General features: G+C 34.9%; 1 protein-coding gene across 1 annotated transcript; it reads left to right on the top strand.

The window, feature by feature from the left end:
• Positions 1–1,534: 1,534 nt before the first annotated feature.
• Positions 1,535–17,075, top strand: TRMT10A (tRNA methyltransferase 10A). Its single transcript, XM_003798504.3, has 8 exons — positions 1,535–1,667; positions 7,582–7,786; positions 8,636–8,798; positions 9,443–9,514; positions 10,969–11,043; positions 12,948–13,097; positions 15,080–15,185; positions 16,629–17,075. The coding sequence occupies exons 2-8, from the start codon at positions 7,602–7,604 to the stop codon at positions 16,895–16,897; spliced, it is 1,020 nt and encodes a 339-aa protein (XP_003798552.1). The 5' UTR covers positions 1,535–1,667; positions 7,582–7,601; the 3' UTR covers positions 16,898–17,075.
• Positions 17,076–23,619: the final 6,544 nt, after the last annotated feature.

Genomic DNA, 23,619 nt, shown 5'->3' with positions numbered 1-23,619 from the left:
AGTCATCTTTGTATTACCAGTATTAACACAAAAAGTTTGAAGCTCAGTAAGTGGGTCAAATAAACACACTAATTTTACAAATCCATCAAAAGATTCCTTTGTATCACATGATTTCACCTTAAGTTCCTATGTTTTATTTTTGGTTAAATTGACTTATAGGAGGGCACTTTTTTGGTGGTTACTCTGGGTTGATATTAATAGTAGAATCATTTTAAGTTTTGTAACAAATTACTACAAAGTTAAATGTCTATGTCAAAGGAAAATTTGGCTTCATTATTAAAATATGGAGGGTCTTTTTGTAACTTAAAAACTAAGATGCCAAGTGCTAACTCTGAAAAAAAATGTATAAATGTGTAATTATTTATAAAACAGATCCCATAGGGGCAACTGAACAGCTGTTGAAAGATCTGGCACATCGCTATGTCAGCCTGAATTTAATGACCTACATGTGAAGGACTACATATCCAATTACTAATCCTCCCTCAGCTACTTTTTGCTCTCATATGGAGGCAGCTGAAAAAAGATGCCCTACTAACAGATCAGAAATGGACCCAGACTTCATTGCCAACACTCAGTCCACAAAGATCTTTTAGATTTGACATAAGGAAGAAATGGAAAGGAGCCCACAAGAATGCTATAGCTGACAGTTCTTCAAATAAATTTCTAGGGTTTAAAGTACAAGTGACTTTAGTTTTGTAACTAGATTCATATTAGGTTTAATTCTTTTAGAGAATCTCAAATTCTGGATTTAATTTCCTATTCATTGAAGGCTTTAAGCATGGTAAAATTTTTTTAAGCATCAAGAATCATTTAATTCAGATTTCTTTCCAAATTGAGAAGGCCATCTTCTATTCAAACCTTCAAATCTTATTCTGATCTTCAAATTCGGCAATAATCACCTATTAGAAGAAGAGCCAAACAAAAAACGAAATAGAAAACGACAATCTATGGGATTGTGTTTCATTTCTCCCTCAGTTGACTTGGTCTATATATAGAAAAAAGATTAAATAAGGTCAAATATTATAAACAATGAAATGTCACCTGATATTTTGCAAAACAGCATAGGAAAAATAGCTCCAGTAATGAATAAAGAGTAAAGCTATGGCTATTTCACTTAAGCCATAAAAAAGACTTAGAAATTCTAAACTTAAATGTACCTTACTATGAATTCGATTCACTTTTAAATTTAATTATCCACTCGAGTTATGTAAAATTATGTAATACTGTAACCTTTTTTCTGTATAAATTATAAACAATTTAGACAGAGAAGCTTTCATTTTCAACGCAGAAAAATTAAGAGCCTTTTGTCTATTTTGTAAAAAGGGCCTATTAACCCCCCCCAACACGCACAAATACGTGAATGAATTGATGCCTACAGGTATACCGCTGCACTCACAAGGGGAAAAACAGACAGCGCTGCAACTACATCCCACTCCCCAACCCCTAGCTCCAGACCCCGCCCAGTGCAAACCCCTCCCCTTTCTCCTGCTGCGGGTCCGAACTGGGCGCAGTTCAATGACGTAAGGAACAACCGCCATAGCTTCCACCGGATAACTACCGACCCTGCCTCTGGGAGTTGAAGTTTCTGAGTAAGGACTCGAGAGCGGTTTGAGACCACTCCTGGAAGGCTTTCTGTGCACGCACGTTCCAATCAATCCCTCAATCCGGTAAGTCTCCTGGCACCGGAGCTGACACTCGCCTGCCTCCTGATACCTTTCGGGTGTAAAAGGACCGCGTGCCATGCTGCCCAGGGCGGGCAACGAGGATTTCCGGGGGAGAGGAGTACGGGGCTGTGGAAGCGGCTGCTGCGACGCAACTCGAAGGAAATGACGTTAGACGATAGCGGCTCCGCGGCACGCCTGTCCGCTCCCTGGTTCGCCGGCTGCGGCCTAGTCCCACCTCTAGGGTGCGTTCGTGGGCGGGGCCCGGAGGAGAGAGATGGGCGAGGCTCTGCCCGTCCGCAGTGCGGCGCTTTTGGCTAGCGTTTGTTTTGTGGGTCGGGATCTAGTCTCCGGTTTGTGAACAGTGTGCGTTTGCAAAGTAGGAGAGGGAAAGCTGGACTCTGAAGGGACGGAAAACGAGTTGTGGTTGTGGAGACCTTGGGCAATCGCTTTTCCTCTTTAAACCTGCCTTACCTCGTTTCTCCTACGAGGGGCTGACGTGGATGAGCTCTCTGAAATGGAGAGAGCCAGATGGGACCTTGCTGCAGGTGCTCGTAAGGCCCCCTTGGTGGTGAGCTGAAGATGATTTTGAGAAGATCAAAGTGTTGCTTGATCTCACTGACATATTTTAAGTTGGTTTTTTTTTTCTAGAGATACAAAGTATAAAGCGACAGATTACTTTATCTTTTTTCAAATAGAACCTCCTCTCCCCCCTTCATCACTACCCTCCGCCCAAGGGGCTTGACAGCTGAACAAAGGGCTTTAGCTAGGTCAGCGCGTTTTTAGAAGGGTATTTCTTCGCTATCGCTGTCAGGTCATTAATTTCATTATGCAGTTATTCCAGAATTCCTTTGTATCTTTCTGAAAGGGAGGCTGTGCCCATAAATTTATAAGAGAACTGTTTAGCCTGTGTGAGAAACTCTTGCAAGTTTTAAAAACTTTTTTCCTTTGGATTTCACTCATTTATGAAGTGTGTCTTCCCTGCTGTAAGCTGTGCTGAGAAATGGAAGTACAAGGAATGTTGAGATACTTTTTCACATTCATTCCACCCACATCAAATGGCCTTCGTCATCTTTTTTTTTTACTTTTGAAAACCATTATCTGTGAATGAACCGCCCAACTTTATTTTATGCTAAAGTAAAATTTCACACATATATTTCTATAATTACTGTAAAGTATTTGTTGAACTTGGCTGAAAGCATGAAAATGCACTCTTAGCGTCATTGCATGTGAGGGAGGAACACCAAACTCTCTGCCACACAGATTTTGTAAATTATTGCTTAAACTAAGATAATCAGATAGTCTTAAGTACCGTATTTTGTTTAACAGGTAATCTGAACAAACTAGTACATAGTGCAGTACGTATACATTATACTTACGATATACAGTGTGAGTTGGTAGCTATTTTTATAGGTAAAGTATACTGCAAGTAATTTATAAAATAACAGGCTAGCACAATTTTTGCTGCATTCTACTTATTTATGTCTCAATATGTCTAGCATTACGTAAAGCTTTAAAAGATTCACTTAGTACAACGTATTTTCTTAAGTGAGAATAGCTAGAAAATAATGACGATGGTGGTGATGAGGTTGACTAGCTCATGACCTTTCCTTGCATTTAATAGGTTGCTTTGCTTTAAAAAGTTACTATGATAAGTCAAGTTAAATTTAACTTGAGACTTCTTAGATGGGAAAGGCAAATGCTCCCCCTGGTGTACATGAGCTGTAAAACATTACCTTTTATGAATGTTCACGTTCCAGTGAGCATTCTAGGAGAACTAGCCCAAAATAATGCCACTGATAAACAGAAATGTACACTACTGGAATATTAATTATTATTTCACGAAGAGGGAAGTTTGTTTCTTGTGAAATTTAATTGTGCTTTTAAGTTTTCTTGTTGAGTTTGATGGGTCTTAAATTTTCTCCACCTAGTATTGTTTTGGACACATGGATTTTATTTAATGTACTGTGCATTGGAAAGAAAGGAAAATAAAATTGATCCTGGGGATTGCAATATATATATATCTAGATAGATAGATATAGCTATATAGATATTTAAAAAAAAAATTTCCTTCTAATCATTTTAGGCTTATGGAGTTTCTCCTGACTCCAGTTTTTTAAAATGAATGCTTAGCTTATTTTCTAGCTTTAGAAAAAAATTAAAGAATGCATTACCCTTTCCCCCTTGTATCTCTTTCATCCTGTGGCTTACCTTCTCCATGTTATTTTCTGTACTATTTCTCTGTATTTTGAGTCAGATTGTCACGATGTTTTCTAATTCATTAATCACCTCTTGGACCACAGGTAATCTTGAGTTTATCTCACATATTGAACTGTTTGTGTCTTCATTTTCTAATTTTCAAGTTATTTTTCTGTTTCATGGGTTCTTGTTTTTCCATTTTTTAATACCTTTTGTGTCACGCAATTTTGTTTTTTGTTTTTATGGTTCTTTTTTTTATTTCTCTGAAATATTTTAACTAAACTTATTTTAAAGTCATTTTTAGATTGTCCTATTATTTTTAATTTGTATAGAGTGAATTTATTTCTTGATTATTGACTTTTTAAAAATCAGTTCTTTCTGTAATTTTGCTTTGCAGATTCATCTTGAATAGAGTTATTACCTCTCCTTTCCTAAGCCCTCTCTTGATCCCTATTGATACCATCTACTACTTGACCTTTGACCCTGTTCTGTGTTCCACCAGTACACAGCAGATTCATTTTTTTTTAACTTTATTCAAATTAATATGAGGGCACAATCTTTAGGTTACATTGTTCTCACTTCCAGGGTAAATTTTCATTTATAGAAGAGCCCCTCACCCAGGGGGTGTGTCATACACTCTCACAATGTGCCCCTTAGGAAGGGAAGTACAAGGAATCATCTTCAGCTCACCACCAAGGGGGCCTCCTGCCCTCCTTGCTACACAGCACATTCTTACAGGAGCGATTCAGATGAAATCATATAATAAGTTCACTTGTCACATTATGGTCCAGGATGTGACTGAGAGGCTATGTCAGCTTTTTTCAGGCTGAGTACCCAAGTACTCAGTTTTATATAAACCATAGTCTACTTGTACTTGTTTTCAGACCTTTTTTTAGGGAAGGAGAAGGTCCACTCCAAGTCTAGTTTCAGCTCATCTGTCCCCCATTTTCCTGCCTTATATTATTATTATTATTTTTCTCCCTATTTTAAAGCTGAAGAAACTTACAGTCTGACTGCCCAGTAGATCCAACAAGAACAGTCTCTGTTCTACTTCTTATTGGTAGTTTTGAGAGAGGCTGTACCTTTTTCTATCTCCATTTTATATTTTATCTACTGTTTTCATGTATTTCAAGATTGGGAGGGAGGATGCCTCAAAGCGTAAACTTTTGGCAACCATCTCTAGAAAGTCTGTTCAAATCTTTTGATTCAGTGGTATAGAAATAGACCTAGAGCTATTTTTTCTTCTTTTTCGGTGACACAGGTCTTCTCAGAGCCTCTATCAGCAGGATTAAAGCACCATAGCTCTGTTACACTCCTTGGAAACCTCATTTTCTAAATAAGGTTTGGGGTTACTAAGAGTAGTAGAGATAGATTTGGGTTTGAATCCTAACATCCATCATTCAACAAAATATTTTTGAGTATGTACTTTGTGCTGTATTTGTAATTCTTGGCAAATTAACCTCACTGTGCCTTCTTCCTTTGTAAAGTAGACATGATGTTATCTATCTAATAGGATTGTTTCAAGGATTAAATTAAATAATAAATTCTTTATTAAGCACAATGAGACTTAATGTTTACTATTATTATTTTTATTACTTTTAAAAATGTTTTGTAATATTCTATTTGCTCATTTATTCTACCAATATATAGTAAGCATCTACTAAGTGCCAACCACCGTGTTAGTACTGGCCATATAATATTAAGCAAAAGCAGACATCATCCTTCCTCCCATGGAGTTTATAGTGTAAGATCAAATTTGAGTCTTTCTTTCTAGGGGGTATTCTCCCAAACTGAGTATACTATTTGATTAATGGAATAAGGAAAATTTGTGAACTCTTACTTAGATTCCTAGACAATTCTTTCCCCCTTTTAGAAGTTCTGTGCTTGCTTTGGCAGCACATATACTAGAAGTTTTGTGATCTAGTAAAATGACAGGGCTTTTGTAGCCCCCAAAGCACACATCTCCTTAAAATTTGTCTCTCAGTCAAAATTAGGTACATTTCTAAGTTTGCTTTGTTATCCTCATATATCTTATTACAGCATTGCACTTTAAAGAAAGCGGGAACAATATAATAACACCACTGTTTAAATTATGTTTTGCAAACATCTTTGTCTGCACATCTTGGGAGATTATCTTGTTTCTTTTAGCGTCTTTGCACAGACTCGTTAGTGATCCTATATGAAAGAAGATTCGTAGAATTTTCCTTAAGGCCAGTAGAACATTTGGTAGCATCATGCTTAATCTTTGGTAGGGATAAATAAAAGGTACATTTCTGAGTTTTGGTGTTGATAATCTCTTAAAGAGAAAAAGAATCTCACTGTTTCTAGTCTTTCCTTAAACTGAAGGTAAGTTCAGTTCTAGTCAATAGGGAGAAAGATGTGTGTGGTTAACTTCAAATAAAGATATGTTTGAGATGACCCTAAACATTCCACAAAGCCAGACTGATTATGAAATCAAGTTTCATGTTTTGTTTCATAGCCATGACTAAAGAGGAATATTTATAATTAATCTATTTACCATGAAATATGTTAGAGGGGGGAAACCAAATTTGTTTTCTGTCCTGTTCAAAGTTTACAAAGCAACATATAACATCTCTTTTGTCAAAAACCTTTTGTGAGTGTACACTCAGATAATGAAAAACATTCTTATTTCTCTTGTTCTACAGCATTAAAGAAGACTAAAGAAAAGGTTTTTCCATCTGTGTTTAAAAATATTTTTTCATAAACAATATATTTTCATTTTATAAGATACAGAACATGCAGAAAACCATGGGTAAGAACTGAACATATGGGGCGGCACCTGTGGCTCAGTGAGTAGGGCTCCAGCCCTACATACCAGAGGTGGCAGATTCAAACCCAGCCTTGGCCAAAAAAAAAAAAAGAATTGAACGTATGTTTGTGTATATACTTTTTAAAAGCAATTGGGTATAAATATCTATATGTATTGGTTTTTGTTTTGATTTGTTTATTTAACATATTATTTCCCTTTATGACTAAATAATTTTGGCTTTTCATCATTAAACCGAACACATGGTGTATATACTGTAGTGCATATTTTTGTGTACATTTCTGATTCATTTACAGGAATTAGTCTAAGGAAATAAATTACTAGATCAAAGATTATCACTGTTTTAAAGCTTTTAAATTGTCTGTGTTGCCTTCTGAAAAGATTATACCATGACATACAATAGTATATAAAAAACATCTTACTTCGGCTTGGTGCCTATGGCTCAAGTGGCTAAGGCGCCAGCCACATACACCTAATTTGGTGGGTTCGAATCCAGCCTGGGCCTGCCAAAAAAACAACAACGATGGCTGCAATCAAAAAATAGCCAGGCATTGTGGCGGGCGCCTGTGGTCCCAACTACTTGGGAGGCTAAGATAGGAGACTTGCTTGAGCCCAGGAGTTGGAGGTTGCTGTGAGCTGTGATGCCACAGCACTCTACCCAGGGGGATAGCTTGAGGCTCTGTCTCAAAAAAAAAACCCCACACCTTACTTCTTCAGACCTTTATCAGCATTGCTACTGAATGATATTTATTAATTGACATTAGGTGATATTTAAATGGTGTTTGCCAATAAATGGCATTTAATTGTCTAAATTTGCATTTCCCTGTATTACTAATAGGATTTAATTTTAATCATATGTATTTGATATTTGGGATATTTTTACTTTTTTGTGTATTTTTAAGTTATCTGTTGATGTCAAAAGTTGCTTTTCAGTTTTTCAGAGTCACCAAATAATGTCATCTGAAATGCTGCCAGCATTTATTCAATCTTCTAATGTTGAAAAAAGGCAAGACTTAAGTGAAGATCAAGAGCAGAGCCAGAAGCCAAGATTAGGTGAAGGGTGTGAACCAATATCTAAACGGCAAATGAAAAAACTTGTAAAACAGAAACAATGGGAAGAACAACGAGAACTCCGAAAGTATGTGTTTCAAAAGTATATGCTCCACTCCTAGTCTTAAGTATGAATGTTAGATCTTGTGTACCCCTTTGTCCTCCTAAAAGTGATTGTGTTAATTAAAATTAGGGTTATACATGTACTTAGCTATCACTGTTGGCTGGCTGTTAAAACTACATGTGCTTTGAATTACATTATTGGAATATTTTTAAGCAGTGTTGATGAACTTGCACTCAATAGATTTTCCACCCAGAACCTATTATGAGTAGCACCACAATTTTTGAAACAATCATCTTAGAGAAGGGATATAGTTAGTAGCCGTATCCTAGGTATAGAATCAAAATAACCAACTCAGAAAGATCAAGTTTTAGCCTGACTTTGATTTTTGTTAGAAGAACCATTTCAGGTTTGGGGGAGAAGAGTTAGGCTGAATTTGTTGTATAAATGCCAAAATTTACTGAGAGAAAATAAACTATAGTTGCTATAAATCAAAGAAAAAGTATGCAAAAATATACCACATAAATGTTTTAAAATCTTATAGAGGATGAATGACGAAAGTAAAATTCATCATAACTCCCAAATTCAGTATCTAAAAGATTATCTTGGAGATACTGTGATACCAATAACAAATGAACCTATTGAGGTGGTATAGTTAGGATTTAGATTGAAAGATAGATCAGATTTTTTGCAAGCTCATTTCCTTCTTATCGAAAGCTTTCAGATGGCCATATAAATAGCTATCTGTTCACAGAAGTGGCAGTTTCACATGGTTTAACTTAATTACTTCAAAATGTTTCATATCTCTATTTAGAAGAGTTTTATGAATATCTGAGTATACAGGTAACACAAAGTTATTGTAATTACTAATTTTAGACAAAAGCGAAAGGAAAAACGCAAGAGAAAGAAATTAGAGCGACAATGTCAACTGGAATCAAAATCAGATGAAAACGACAGAAAACGTATTCGAAGACAAGCTGTTCACAGCACCCTCCGCCTTATCATTGACTGTAGTTTTGATGACTTGATGGTTTTAAAGGTATTACGAATTATTACTATGTACAGAAAAATTCTGCAGGTCAACTAGGCTGAATCATTCTTGTTTTTATGTGTAGTATCACTTTCATATAAACTTATGTACTAAAATGCATCTTAAGTTTTTCCAAATCTCTACCCTCTAAGTTAAATTAGCTAGTAAACTGCTTTTGCTATACAAAGCAAAGTTTAATATTTTAAATTGCACACAGACTTTATGGACAACCTGTGTATGTATATTTATGTATATGGGTGTCTGTGTATGTAGATAGGGGAGACAAAGACACACATTTCCTCATTAGATAATAAAGCTGAATAACTACATATTCATAATCATTGAGATCTGTGGGGTTTTACCAACATCATTGGTAAGGTGTGAAAATTATAATATGGCTCTCAAAGAATTATTTGTTTTTGTCTCTTAAGAGAGTAGTACAAAATATGAAATAATGGGTCACCTACAGAGTATTTATTTGTATTTTTTCTTAGTATGTAACAAAATCAAATGAAAATTATCAGAATGGACTTGTATTAAAGAAGAAAATTGTACCTATCTAGTCATCCTTTCTGCTTAGTGTAGCCCTTTAAGATCATGGAATGGGCATACTGTATTTTGATAACTTTGCTTTAAAAATTGTACTATTCTAGGACATTAAGAAACTTCATAAGCAGATTCAGCGATGTTATGCAGAAAACCGCCGAGCACTGCACCCTGTGCAGGTATGTCTGAAGAATTTAAAACAGATTCCAGTTTTCCTTTGTATCCTCCATGGCAAAAGACATAGATTACAATTCTGTTTTTTTTTTTTTTTTTTTTTTTTTTTGAGACAGAGCCTCAAGCTGTCCCCCTGGGTAGAGTGCCGTGGCATTACAGCTCACAGCAACCTCCAACTCCTGGGCTCAAGCGAGTCTCCTGCCTCTGCCTCCCGTAGCTGGGACCACAGGCGCCCGCCACAACGCCCGGCTATTTTTTGGTTGCAGCCGTCATTGTTGTTTTGGCGGGTCCGGGCTGGGGATTCGAACCCACCACCTTAGGTGTACATGGCTGGCGCCTTAGCCGGTTGAGCTATAGGCGCCGAGCCAATTCTGATTGTTTTTGCCAGAGCCTTGCTGGTGATCTTGTTTAATGCCTATTTGAAAAATGTTTTCTTTTTTATAAAAAGAAAGCAAACTGTTTTAAGCATATTTTCACATATGCCATTCTAAGACACTTTGTAGTCATTATCAGTCTTGGACACATTAACCTGTTCACAGCTGTGTAGTTGAATGTCTTTGTTATAGGACATACACATTTTTATACCAGTTTCTCCACTTTGAATTCCTGAGATAGGGTGGTAGAGGCTGTGGCTACCATTGCCTGATGTATGCTGTGGTACCTATTGCATAAGTTTTATCTATTTAAAGGATTTTTTTGTCCTTTTGAGTCACTGATAATTTTGAGAAGTATTTCTTAAGCTGGGTGAGGGAGTGATTGGGGAGACTAGTTGGCTGCTGTTAAGAATAGGGTCTTTTTGTTTGAGTTCTGGGTGATCTAAACATTAACAATGGCTCAGTGATGTTAAGAACCAGGATCTCTTATTTTTAGTTAGATATTTTCTTTTTACCAAGTGATAGTAATCTTATATTTTTGTATTTTGTTTTTTCAATTTTATAATTTTTTTATTCTGCATCTATCATAATCCTTTATACCCTTATTTTTAACTATACCCTTTAATCTGTAATGGGCCTCTTCTTACCCTTGATTAAGACTTATATAGATGTCAGGGTTCAGAATCAAAGAAAAATTACAAAGACTATGGATTGGTTAGAAAAAAAAAAAACCAAAAACTGTGGTGCCCTCCCAAAATAAAAAAAAGTCGAAGGGGAGTAATGGGAACTTGACCTGTAAGCAAGGATTTTGCAGAAAAGAGATCAAGTAGAGGCAGATTTTAACTACATGAATGAGAAGGATGAAAATGTAGATGGAATACTACAGCTAGTAAGTTATGAGTTATACAACACATATCACTTCTACCACATTTTATTGTATGCCTAAAGCATGTAAATATTTTTTTCCATTGAGAATAAATATATCATGTGTATCATTAATGATGAAGTGAGTAGATGAGGGAAAGAAAAATTGGACTTAAATAGTTATTTGCTCTCTCTTTCTGTACATACCAATCTCCTGTTAGTTTTACCTGACAAGCCATGGAGGCCAGCTGAAAAAAAACATGGATGAAAATGACAAAGGATGGGTCAACTGGAAGGTAATTAAAACACATCAACTCTCACATAATTTTTTGTATTTTCACGCTTCTAAAGGTCTATATTTTTACCTAAATTTCATGGAATGCTACTAAATTTAGCAGTCTGCAAACCCTATGTGTCACCAAACCTACGTCCGAGGTTACAGATGGAAGAAGCTGAAGAAGAGAGGAAGATGTGTGTTAGTTTGTACTTGCTCTTGTTAATTCTTGCCTACTCTTTTGCTATCTTTAAAACATTTTTTTTAAAGAAAAGACAATTTGAAAGGTCTTTGTATAATTTCTTCCTAGCAAGCCAGCTATGTTATACATTATCTAGAAGAGTGAAGTCATTCTAAAATTTGGAAGTGTGCCTACATTTGGTTTCTTCTAAATCTGTGATGTTCAACAAGTGACTATCAGCCTTGTGTGGCTGTCAAACTCTTGAAATGTAATATTTTGAATTGTGAATTGAAATGTGCTATTTCATCCCTCTTCATATGAAATATATGCTGGATTTAAAAGGCTCAGTACCAGAAAGAGGGCGAGAGAATACAAAATATCTCCTAGTTTTTGAAATAATTATATGTTGAAATAACATTATAGGCATATTGCATTAATAAAATGTGTTATTAAAATTAATTTCACCTATTTTTTTTTCACTTTTTTTAATGTGGCTACTAGAAGACTTAAAATTGCATTTGTGGCTTGAAGTTTTTTCCTATTAGACTGAATTTTCCTCAGTCATTGGTAAAGATGACTAAGATTGGCTTTAGTATCAATGCCTAAGGAACTCTGTTCTATTCAGACAGTACTGGGTTATTCCTATACTTTTTTTCTTTCTCAAAGTCAATTATCTTATTGATAAACTTTCCCTTTCACATGCACTAATTCCATATTGACTGCATTTGTTTCATTAATAACCTATAATATGAAATATTTTCAAAGGCTTTTTAAGTACAATATATTCATCAACTCTTATATCTGTGCCTATTTTCCTAAGAAGTAATTTAATAAATTATAATAGGTGGATTTTCAGTTATTTTTGTGGCTTCTTAACTTTAACATTTATACTACCAGCTTTCCAGAGAGACATGAGTTTCCCTGGTCTCTAATGACACGGGTTTCTCTTGAGGCCTTTATTGAGTATAGGGATCAAATTTATAATATACCACTTTTCAGAAAAGTAGCTGTTTATTAATAAATTATATATCTTAGGTGAGAGTTCTGCTTTTCTCTTGATTTCCTTAAGAATTATTGGGTAACTGTCATCTGAGACTGGTGATATATCCTCTTTTATGCAGTTAATGTTGTTTGCAAAATCCTAACTGTTGTTCAGTTTTGTACCTGTGACTTGACAATTCTGGTGAAGAAGTTTTCAAATCTTTGTAGAAATAGATGCATGAGATTAACTAAATCTATAAGCAATTTCCTTTCATGATTCATGTAGATGGAGAGGAAGTAATTGGAGAAGGCATTCTTTGACTGGAGAACAATATCAGCAAATATGTGGCAGTAAAAATGCATTTGTTTTGTTGGAACAGAGATAAAATTGGAAAGGTAGGTTAGTGCCATATTTAGGAAAGAGTTTTTAAATTAAGGAGTTTGGACTTTATTCTGCAGTGAAAGATAAAACTTCAAAAGTAGCGTTTTTAGAAAAGGAGCCTGCCATCAGTGTGTGGAAGTAAATTGTAGAGGTCGGAGGCCAGTGACAGGGAAATAAAATTAAGAGGCTATTTAAATGACCAAAGTGTAAGGCAATAAGGATTGAAGTAGTAAGTTCTAAATAACACATTGTAATGATACTCTTTCAAACTTTATTTCAGATGTTTTTGGATGGGTTTGTTTTGGGAAAAGAGGATATACATTTTTAGCCATCTTTCACAAACTCCTGTAAATTAGTAATGTCTTTCCCCTGTGTCTTAAAGGATATACACATCAAATCAGAGCACTATAGTGAACTCATGAAAAAAGAAGATCTGGTTTATCTTACATCAGATTCACCTAATGTACTGAAGGAATTAGATGAATCAAAGGCCTATGTGATTGGAGGATTAGTAGATCACAACCATCACAAGGTACTATTAACTTTGTATTTTTGCCTTTGTTTATACTTTAAGTCAGAGTTTCCTGATAGTAACAGCAGTACCAATAATAGCTAATTTTTATTGAGCATGTACCATGTTTCATCACTTTAAGAGAAAAACAAAGTTAGTTTGCTTAATCCTCACTATAGCCCAGTGAGGTCAGTGCTATTACTATCTACATTTTACAGATAGGGAATATGAGGCACAGAGAAATTAAATCTAAAATCAATAGTAGTAGGTGTCAAAACAGAGAGTTGAAATGAGACAAGTTGCTCCAGAGCCCACATGCTTAAACATGATACTGTATTGATAGAAGATGCTGCTACTAATCAATTCCAAATCCATTGAAATTTACGCACCAAGGCTACAAACGTGTACACTCAGCCTGCTACTGTACTGAATACTGTGTCGGCAATTATAACACAGTGGTAAGTATTTATGTGTCTAGACATCCCTAAAGATAGAAGAAGCATAGTTAAATGATACAAATGGTGCACTTGTATTGGGCGCTTACCATGAATGGCACTTATAGGACTGGAAGTTGCTCTGGGTGAATCAATGAGAGAGGGGTGAGTGACTGTGAAGGCCTGGACATTACTTACATCACTGTAGACTTTATAAACAGTGTACACTTAGGCTACACTATTTAAAAATTTGTTCTTCAATTATTAACTTTAGTTTACTCTCACTTTTGTACTTTATATATTTAAAATTTTTTAAAAACCATTTGACTCTTAGCACTTAGCTCAAAATACAATCACATTGTACAGCTGTACAAAAATTTCTTAATGTCCTTATTTTGGACGCTTTTTCCTACTTTTAATATTTTTTTTCACTTTTAAAAATTTTTGTTAAAAACTAAGGCACAAACACACCCATGTTTCATCAAAATCACTGTCTTCCACCTCTACATCTTGTTCCACTGGAAGGTCTTCTGGAACAGTAACAGACATGGAGCTGTCATCTCCTATGACAGCATTGCTGCCTTCTAGGATACCTCCTGAAGGATCGGCCTGAGGCTATTTTCCAGTTACCTTTTTTATTTTTTATGAGTAGGAGAATTACCTCTAAAATAACTATAAAAATATACTATAGTATATACGTAAATCAGTAACATAATTCTTCTTTATCATTATTAAGTATTATGGACTGTACATGATTGTGTGTGCTACACTTTTATATAACTTCAGCATAGACGGTTTATTCCCACCAGCATCACCACAAACATGTGAGTAATGTATTGCACTATGATGTTCTGATAGCTACAACATCACTAGGTGACAAGAGTTTTTCAACTCCTTTGTAATCTCATGGGACCACTGTCATACATACTGTCTGTCATTGATTAAAATGTCGTTATGCTGTGCATGACTATATTTTAAATGGAGAAAAAGGCAAGGGGGAATGATGAAAAGATATTTGAGTCTGGAGATGAGTGAGCTACATTTTTCTTGTGGTTCTGCTAGTGTGGAGTAGGGAAGATAATGTCTTTGGTTTCCTCATTTGTAAATTGAGAAGGTTAAAACATATGCTCTAAACATTCTCACTATATTTATTGTCAAGAGAATGTTACAAAGTTAGCAGTTAAACACACACATGCATGCACACCTTCCCTCTTCAGAAAATATTTTGCATCTACAATCTGTTCTAAAAATTACTGATACTGTCATAGACTTTGAAGTAATGTAATGTTCTACTCTAGGAGTGTCCAACCTGAGGCCAGTGGGCTGCATGTGATTTGAGAGACAGGTTTTGCTTATGTGTGGTGTCAGATATTACCAGAAGTATGCACAGACCTTTTCTTCTCCTTCCTTTTTTTTTTTTTTTTTTTTGCTAACCAGCTTTCATTAGTGTTTGTGTATTTAATGTGTGGCTAGAGACACTCTTATTCATCTAATGTGTGGCAGAGGAAAAGGCGGGGCACCCCTGTTGGACACTAGAATCTAGTTCAAGTCATAGTGTTTTTGTTTTAGGGACTCACATATAAACAAGCATCAGATTATGGAATTGATCACGCACAGCTCCCTCTTGGAAATTTTGTGAAGATGAATAGCAGAAAAGTTCTGGCAGTTAATCATGGTAAGCTATAAAAGTAAACTGAAAATATACCTGAGTAAACATTGTGAGAAGGTACATTATCATTTGCAATTTGGACAAGTAGAAAATATTACATCCTGCTGGAGTCAGAATTATAAAAAGTAATCATTTAAAATTTGTTTAATAAGAGAAATAACTCACAGTTTAGAAATTTTGAACATGTACAAAACTCTAAAAAATTAACTGTAGTCTTTTTTGGTGTTGGCTTCCAGTTTTTTCCCTGTGCATATATGTTGTGTACATACACATATTATATGACTGGATTCTTATACTCTGTTACATACTATGCTATATAACCCCATTTATCATTTTATTTTTCCATGGCTGTATAATATTCCATCATCTGAATATATAATAATTTAACCATCCTCCTGCTAAATTGTTTCTTTCTTTTTGCTATTTGCATAAATAACACTGAAATAGACATTCTTGGACTAAATTTGTTAAGGAGAGATTTTAATCAGTAAACAACTACTTATTGAACTCTTTTCCTATGCCAAATACTTTAGGCTCTAGGGAGTTATAGAAATGAAGGTATTGATTCAGGGAACAGACTTCTTCTAAAACCTCTGATACATTGTGAAAATTACTTTTCTTTTTTTTTTTTTTTTCTTTTTTTTTTTTTTTTTTTTTTCTTTTTTTTTTTCTTTTTTGAGACAGAGCCTCAAGCTGTCCGCCTGGGCAGAGTGCCGTGGCATTACAGCTCACAGCAACCTCCAACTCCTGGGCTCAGGCAAGTCTCCTGCCTCCGCCTCCCAAGTAGCTGGGACCACAGGCACCCGCCACAACGCCCGGCTATTTTTTGGTTGCAGCCATCATTGTTGTTTGGCGGGTCCGGGCTGGGGATTCGAACCCGCCACCTTAGGTGTACGTGGCTGGCGCCTTAGCCGGTTAAGCTATAAGCGCCGAGCCGAAAATTACTTTTCTATAAAGTAATCTAAGTTAGCACTTCCTCAGTGTGTTGATATTCAGTATTGATAATTCTTTACTTGCAACATAAAAATAAAGCAGGTTAAGACACTCCTCAGAGTGAGTGGCTCCTTATAGGACAGATAGAAGAAATTTAGATGAATGTTAATCATTTTTTTCTAGGTGTATCTTAGCACATAAAGAAGTGAGAGGACTGAAAAAGAATAGGAAGGAAACTACAGAGGTCCTTTGCCTATTATTTATGATTGACAGGGGATACTGTAAATTTCTGAGTACTTAAGAACTGAACCGAGGAAAATCTAGAAAGGAGGTAACAGGCAGTAGAACCTTGGGGCAGATTGGCCTTAGTGGCTAAAAGAAGAAGGAAAAGATAAGAACAAAGTAGTTATTAGGACAAGGTAATGCTCTTAGCAAAAGACAGTGTATGTTAAAAGACAGTATATAGCACTGTAATGAACCTGGCTAAGAAATGTATGGAGTTTGTCTTTGTTGCAGTGTTTGAGATTATTCTGGAATACCTGGAAACCAGAGACTGGCAAGAAGCCTTTTTTACTATCTTGCCCCAGCGGAAAGGAGCTGTTCCCACAAACAAAGCCTATGACAGTTCTTCCCAGGACAAACAATCTGTCAGGGTTGAAGATGGATCAGATAGTGATTCCAGTGAAGAAGAAGATAGCAGAAATGAACTAAATTCACCACAGGAGGAAGGAAAGCAGGATAAGGAAAATAGCGCTGAATCCACAGAGAACTCTGTACCACACTAACGTTACCTGGTTTTCTTTTAGTTTAAGGAAAAATGAGAAAATGAGGTGCTTCATAGAATGTTGCTCTTATTTGTCATTAATAATTTTTTTAAACTTTTTTTGGAGCTGATCATAATAAAAAGCCCTGTAAACTTGGTGAGAAAGTTTTTTTGTTGTTTTTGCATAAGAAGATTTAAATGTTCATGTGAATTTTTTAAAATTTGGGGGGACCTCAAGTGATAGTCTCTAGAGGATTTTACTTTCTTAGTATTCCCTCCATTCTCTTTCATTTACTCGGTTATATTCAGAATGTGCCTTCTGACCTTCCAGTTTTATTTTATGTTCACAGCATTATCTTTCTGATCAATTGTTCACATATTTGTGGGGGCAGATATTTATAAGTACCTATAAGTCTACCAGAATGTTACCCTCTGTTTGTACCTCTTATTTTCAATGTAGTTACTTCAATGAAATAGTAATTTCAGGAAGAAGTTTGAGTTTGACAAACTCAACAAAATTCATTTCTTTTGAACTATGAAGCCCATATCCGTTCCTTTGGTGATACCCATATCTGTTCCTTTTGTGATGCCTTTTTATGGTTTTGAAGTAATCACTGAGGAGTTTAGAGTCTCTTTAATACATTTTCTGAATTCTTATAATGGTGATAAATTATTTCAGTTTTAAAAATTGAATTTTTGCAGGCTGAATTATTTATACAGCTGTTAGTTTTGAAAGATCAATTTTGTCTTTACCGTTAAATGAAATAGCTCTTAGCAGCTGTTGTTTCCTTCCATTTTTTAAAACAAAATACCTATTGTTTTTTTAAAGTGAATAGTTGATATATGCATTTGCCTCCTATCTTATAATAAAGTTCAAACTAATATAAATGTGTTTGGTAAATATCATACACATGTATGAAAATCTGTATAATTGTATTTTCGTCTTTTTTCTACTTCATGTATGGTTCTTAGTTACTAATTGATAACATCATAGATTTGCCATATGTTTGTATTATTTCTATGAATGGTTGTGTTGAACACACTAAGCAATTTGGGTTTCAGTAAATGCAAAAATCTATAATTAAACATATATATGGGAAATTTGGCAAGAGAGAATAGAGCAAAAGAAAGATGCTTTAGTTCGTAGTAATAAAGCAGTTAAATGTTTATGGTAAGATGACTGTTCTCTGGTGTAGTTAAAGTAAGATTTTAAGAGTCTTTACTAAATTTGGATGAAATAAGTTGCTTTCCTTTTTTTAAAAAAAAACATAAAAGTTATATTAAAAAGTGCATAAGTTTTTTATGTTAATTCTAACTAGAAACTTTATTGGATTTAGGATTGATATTCACTGTCTTTTGCTTTTCGTTGCTTATTCTTAGTAATCTATTATAGGTATCTATGTTAAAGTAAGTCTGTAAGCAAGGTATATAAATAAAAGTTCTACAATTCTAAAATAACAAAGCTATGTCTTAAGTTATATATTTCAAAGATTTAGTTTTTTTTTTTTAGTAAGTGTTGTTTATCAGCTTGAAATATTATGCCTATTACTCGAATTATTACATATGGAATACGGCACTGTTTAATTATGAAAGGTAGTAAAAAATCATTATAGACATTACCTATTTTGATTTTCATCAATTATAAAAAAGTCCTGTATTAGTGTCCTAGGAGTGCTGTAACAAATGAACACAAACTGAGTAGCTTAAAATGACAGAAATTGATTGTCTAAAAGTTCAAGGCTAAAAGTCCAGAATCAAGGTATCAAGGGCCAAACCTCCTCTGAAGGCCCTTGGGAAGAATACTTTTTTAGCTTTTTCCCTGCAATGCCTAGTGTTCCTTAACTTGCAGTGGTGTTACTCTTATCTCTGCTTTGTTGTCACACAGCCAGTTATGCTCTGTGTTCCATGTCTGCTTCTATGTCTACATTTTCCTCTTCTTAGAAGGCGACCAGCACTGGATTAGGGTTCACCATAATCCACCTCACCTGAACTTGATTATATCTGCAAAGACCTGTTTCCAAATTAGGTCATATTCTTGGGTGCTAGATGTTAGAACTTGACATATCTTTTTAAGAGACACAATTCTACCCACTACAAGCCCATATCTTATCTAGTTTGTTAGTGGTAAGAAAGTGAAGATTACCACTTCTTTTGAAATAACTAATTTTTGAGGTAGTTAAAAATTTGATACTAAAAATATTATTAAATTTTTTTCACTTTAATGTATCTTTTTCTCTGAACATTGTTTTGGTTTATTTAGGTTCCTTATTAAACTTTAGTAAATATTAACGTTACTTTTATTGTGACATAAAAAGGCAGTAAATTTAATGCTTAAATATTTGCATCAAAAGGTTATATGTCTCCTGATCTAACAGGATTTGCCCTCATTCAATTTCTTCAATAACCTGCAGTCTTCATAAAACACACTTCTTTTTTTTTTTCAGACAGAGTCACTTTGTCATCATTGGTAGAGTGACTTGGAATCATAGCTGATAGCCACCTTAAACTCTTGGGCTCAAGTTATCCTTTAGCCTCAGTTTCTCATTCTTAGTAGAGACAGGGTCTCACTCTTGCTCAAGCTGTTCTCCCACTAGTGAGCTCAAGTGATCCACCTGCCTCAGCCTCACAGAGTACTAGGATTACAGGGGTGAGTCACCGTGCCCAGCCTAACAAATTTTGCAAAGGATGGACCATTCTTCAGTCTTACTCTTCAGAGTGTGTTGACATCTTGCAGCATTTGAAAATGCTTGGAATGGAAAAGGAAGAAATTCTACTGAAGAAATGTCTCTTAGGTGGAAAATGAGCAATGAAGAAACCCACCAATTACTGGCAATTAGAAACTAAAGTGATGTTACCACTTCACTGTAAATGGAAACGGCCATTAAAATACATAGATGAAAGAATTGTCCATCGAGCACTGAGAACATGTACAGACAACACATATGAAATGAGATAAACAAGAAAAGAAAAGATAATGGCAGGGATTAGAACTAAAGGCAGCCAAGGAATATGCCGTCATTAAACTTTGATCTCAGCATTGAGATGTTTATGTCTGTTTCACTAACTCATTGCCCCACACATATATTAAGCACTTATTAAATGTGAAGAAAAGAACCAGTGACAAAATCAATGGACCCATTGCCTCTGTTGTATGCATGACTTTGGGCAAGTTTTTCAACTTTGTAAGTCTCAACATACATATATGGAAAATGAGAATCATCCCATTTACCCTATTTCTTAGGATTTTTGCAAATAATTGGGTTTGGAACCAAGCAGTTGCTAATTCAATAATGTCTCACATTGGCTTTCTCTCATTTCTTGCCTTATTCTCTTGTATTTCACTCTGCATGGTTAACATTGCCTGCTGTAAAAAAGTGTTAATATCAAGCTTTTGTTCTGAAGTACGCAGGCTTAGCCACGATTCTAAAAATGTAAACTTTCTAAATTGAGAAAGGAATATTTACTAAATAAAACAAGGAAACTACAGACCATTCAGCAAAACATTTAATAAAAGCAATTAAAACAATGCCAACAAAATATAGTAAACACACAAGACAAAATCTGTATGTCCTAGAGGCAAATATAAATGGTGTAAAAATCACTCAGGTTGACTAAAAAACGTAAATATATACTGCAATTAATATTACTTAGTAATGTAGAAAGTAAAATAGTAAAAAACATACTGAGCTAATTAAAAGAAAGAAGTCACAGTTTAACAGTGAATAAGGTCCAACACATTGTGAATAAACAAGAAAAAGGAGGTCATGTTGTAATGGTCGAATAAACAAGAAAAAAAAAATGCAAGCCTTAGTAAAGATCTAACAGTTGTGATACTGTGCACCAGGTAGCATAGTTTCAAATTCATTTTAAAAATTACATTAAACAATAAGAAACATATCAACATAAAGAGTCCCAAGTGGACAAAACAGAAATACCTGTGTGGAAAATGTAAACATTGTAATGATGCCGATAGTGATATTAAGTTCTACTGGCTACAAACAACAAAAAGAAATGCACTTTGTTTTCCAGTGTCCATGTGATATTCATATAAGTAGCTATATTTCAAAACTAGAAATTATATAGGCAACTTCCCTGATAACAATGCACTAGAAAATAAACGGGATGAGATAAAATCCATATCACCTAGAACTTTTAAATTTTTTCTCAAGCAAGTTTTGGATGAAAGAGGAAATCCAATCTGAGATTATAAGATATTTTAGAAGTAAACATAATAAAAACACTACATATTAGACCTGTAGATCCAGCTAAAGCTGTGATTAAGAAAATTCAAAAACTTATGATAATGAGAATGACTGAATATAAATATATTAAAAATATTCAACTCAAGATATTAGAACAATAGTGAACTTAAAGAAACTAATAAAAAAAAAAAGTAGCCTAAAGAAATAAAAAATGAAAGGAGATGAGAAATAGAAACAGGAGGGCACCATCTATGGCTCAAGGAGTAGGGTGCCAGCCCCATATGCCGAGAGTGGCGGGTTCAAACCCAGCCCTGGCCAAAAAAGTGAAAAAAAAAAAAAAGAGAAACAGGAAAATTATTGAATGTGTGAATAAATCTGAGATCCAGTCTTTTGAAAATGATAGTAAAAAGTCATGAGCTAAGTAAGTCAAGAAGGAAATTACAAGTAACACAAAAAATAAGATTGTAGAATAAACAGGAATTTCAAAGAATTATGAGACAAATCTGCCTTAAAAAATATATTTGGAAACCTGAACAAAATAGATAATTGCCTAGAAAAATACCAATCACCAAAAGTGACACCCCCTAAAAGTACAGAAAATATAAACAGACCATTTACCACAGAAGAAGGGTAGCCCTTGTCAAAGGGCTACCACCCCTTAAAACACAAAACCTACAGGGTCTAAGAGGTGAATTTTACCAAATTTTCAAGGGAAAGGAATTGGCAATGCTATTACCACCTCTTCATAAGAGGAAAGACAGAGCACTTCCGTATTAATGTTATCAATTGAGCATGATCTTATTAAAACATATGTCAATAGCACCAGTAGTGAAGCACACAGACTCCCACCACACTTTGAACCTGTCACTAAACTGATGTGTCAGAAAGTTAACTGTCCATTAATTTTCCTTTCCATAGAATATAGCTATGGCTAGAATATAGTCTATACTCAAGAGCTGTCGATCAGCTTCCCCATTTCCAGGCCAAGACTTTAAGCAGATATACTCTTTTTGAAGAAGGCAGAATAATATCCCCTCAAAGATTATAATCCCTGGAGCCTGCAGATGTGTTATGTTACATGGTAAGGGAAAATTTAAGGTTTCAGATGAAGTTAAATCACTAATCAGTTGACCTTCAGATAAGGAGATTATTTTGGATTAGTGTAATCCAAAACAGGCAGGCTTGGTGTAATCACAGGAGTCTTTAAGAGTGGACAAAGGAGGTGACAGAGTCAGTGTCAGAGTGATTTGTTTATGACAACTCAACTGGCTATTGTCTTTGAAGACAGACAAGAGCCATGAAACAAGGAGAATTGGTAACCTCCAAAAAAACAGAAAAAGTAAGGAAACAGATTCTTTCCTAGATCCTCCAAAGGGATGCAGCCCTGGCAACATCTTTATTTTAACCCAGTGAGACCCATCTTGGACTTCTACCTCCAGAAGTGTAAGAGAACAAACATTTGTGTTGCATTAAGGCACTAAATTTGACAGCAGCAAAAGGAAACTAATGTTGGAAAGGAAACTACTCTCATTTTCTTCCTTTGCCAACTAGATAGAGTTGGCAATGAAGCTCTAGTAGATGGCTGAGCCGCAAGCTGGAAGGATCCTGGGCCTCTAAATCATCAAGTAAGCAATGTCATCCTCTGACTAAAAATACACACTTTGGACACTTACACGAGAAATTTAAAATTTGATGGCATTTGTTACAACAAAGAGTTCAACCCTCTGCGACTCAGTTTTTGTATTTAAAAAATGGAATGATAATAGTAGCTACTTTAAATATTTGTATGAATATTAAACAAGTTACTATATCTAAAGTGTTTAGAAGGATTCTTGACACATAATAAGGATGATATAAATGCTATTAAGATTGCATACACACAAACATAAATTCTGTATAGCATTTGGTAGATATAATCCAGCCATACACTGAAAAAATGATGGCCATGGCCCAAGTGGTTTATTTTAAAATACAAAAATATTAGGCAATTTGTTAATATCTACCATTAGCATTGAGTAGCAGCTATCTCCTTTCTCACTCATAAATTAGAAATAATTTTTATGTCTTTTCTTTTTCGGTTGTGGGGGGTGGGCTTTTTTTCCAATAGTAGTTGAACAACTCCGAAACACTGATTCCAAATTATCAGCTCACATGTTAAAACTCTCAGTATTTTGGTGTTTTATTTTTTCCTTTTCTCTAAAAGACTTTGAGGTAGGTGTCACACTATAACTGCCTAATTCTGATTATGGGTGATTTTTCTAGTCAAGGCCCTATGTTTAGGTATTAATACTAATGGTGTGTGACTGGAAATGTAGTTTATAAATAAACATTTTTTACACATGGCATTAAAATTAACTACAAAAAGAAAAACTGTCTCCATTAATATTTATTTGTAGCATTATATCCAGGTGTTTTGGGATTTACATGTGCCACCACAAAGACCATTTGATTCCTCAATACCAAAAATATTCTTTTAAAAAATAATTTCATGTTATACACATGAACCTTATGTTTATGACAGAATTAGCCCAGTCTAGACTTT

Source organism: Otolemur garnettii, unplaced genomic scaffold (assembly GCF_000181295.1).
Source record: "Otolemur garnettii isolate 467f Iridium unplaced genomic scaffold, OtoGar3 scaffold00137, whole genome shotgun sequence".
NCBI lineage: Eukaryota > Metazoa > Chordata > Mammalia > Primates > Galagidae > Otolemur > Otolemur garnettii.
Note: the sequence above shows the minus strand (reverse complement) of the source record. Positions and strands in the feature narration are given on the sequence as shown.

Bases quoted from the DNA above. Each gene is read 5' to 3' on its own strand.
- TRMT10A (XM_003798504.3), top strand. From the start codon at position 7,602: ATGTCATCTGAAATGCTGCCAGCATTTATTCAATCTTCTAATGTTGAA. The intron at 9,515-10,968 runs GTATGTCTGAAG...ATCTCCTGTTAG, and splicing joins GAGCACTGCACCCTGTGCAG to TTTTACCTGACAAGCCATGG. The intron at 13,098-15,079 runs GTACTATTAACT...TTTTTGTTTTAG, and splicing joins TAGATCACAACCATCACAAG to GGACTCACATATAAACAAGC.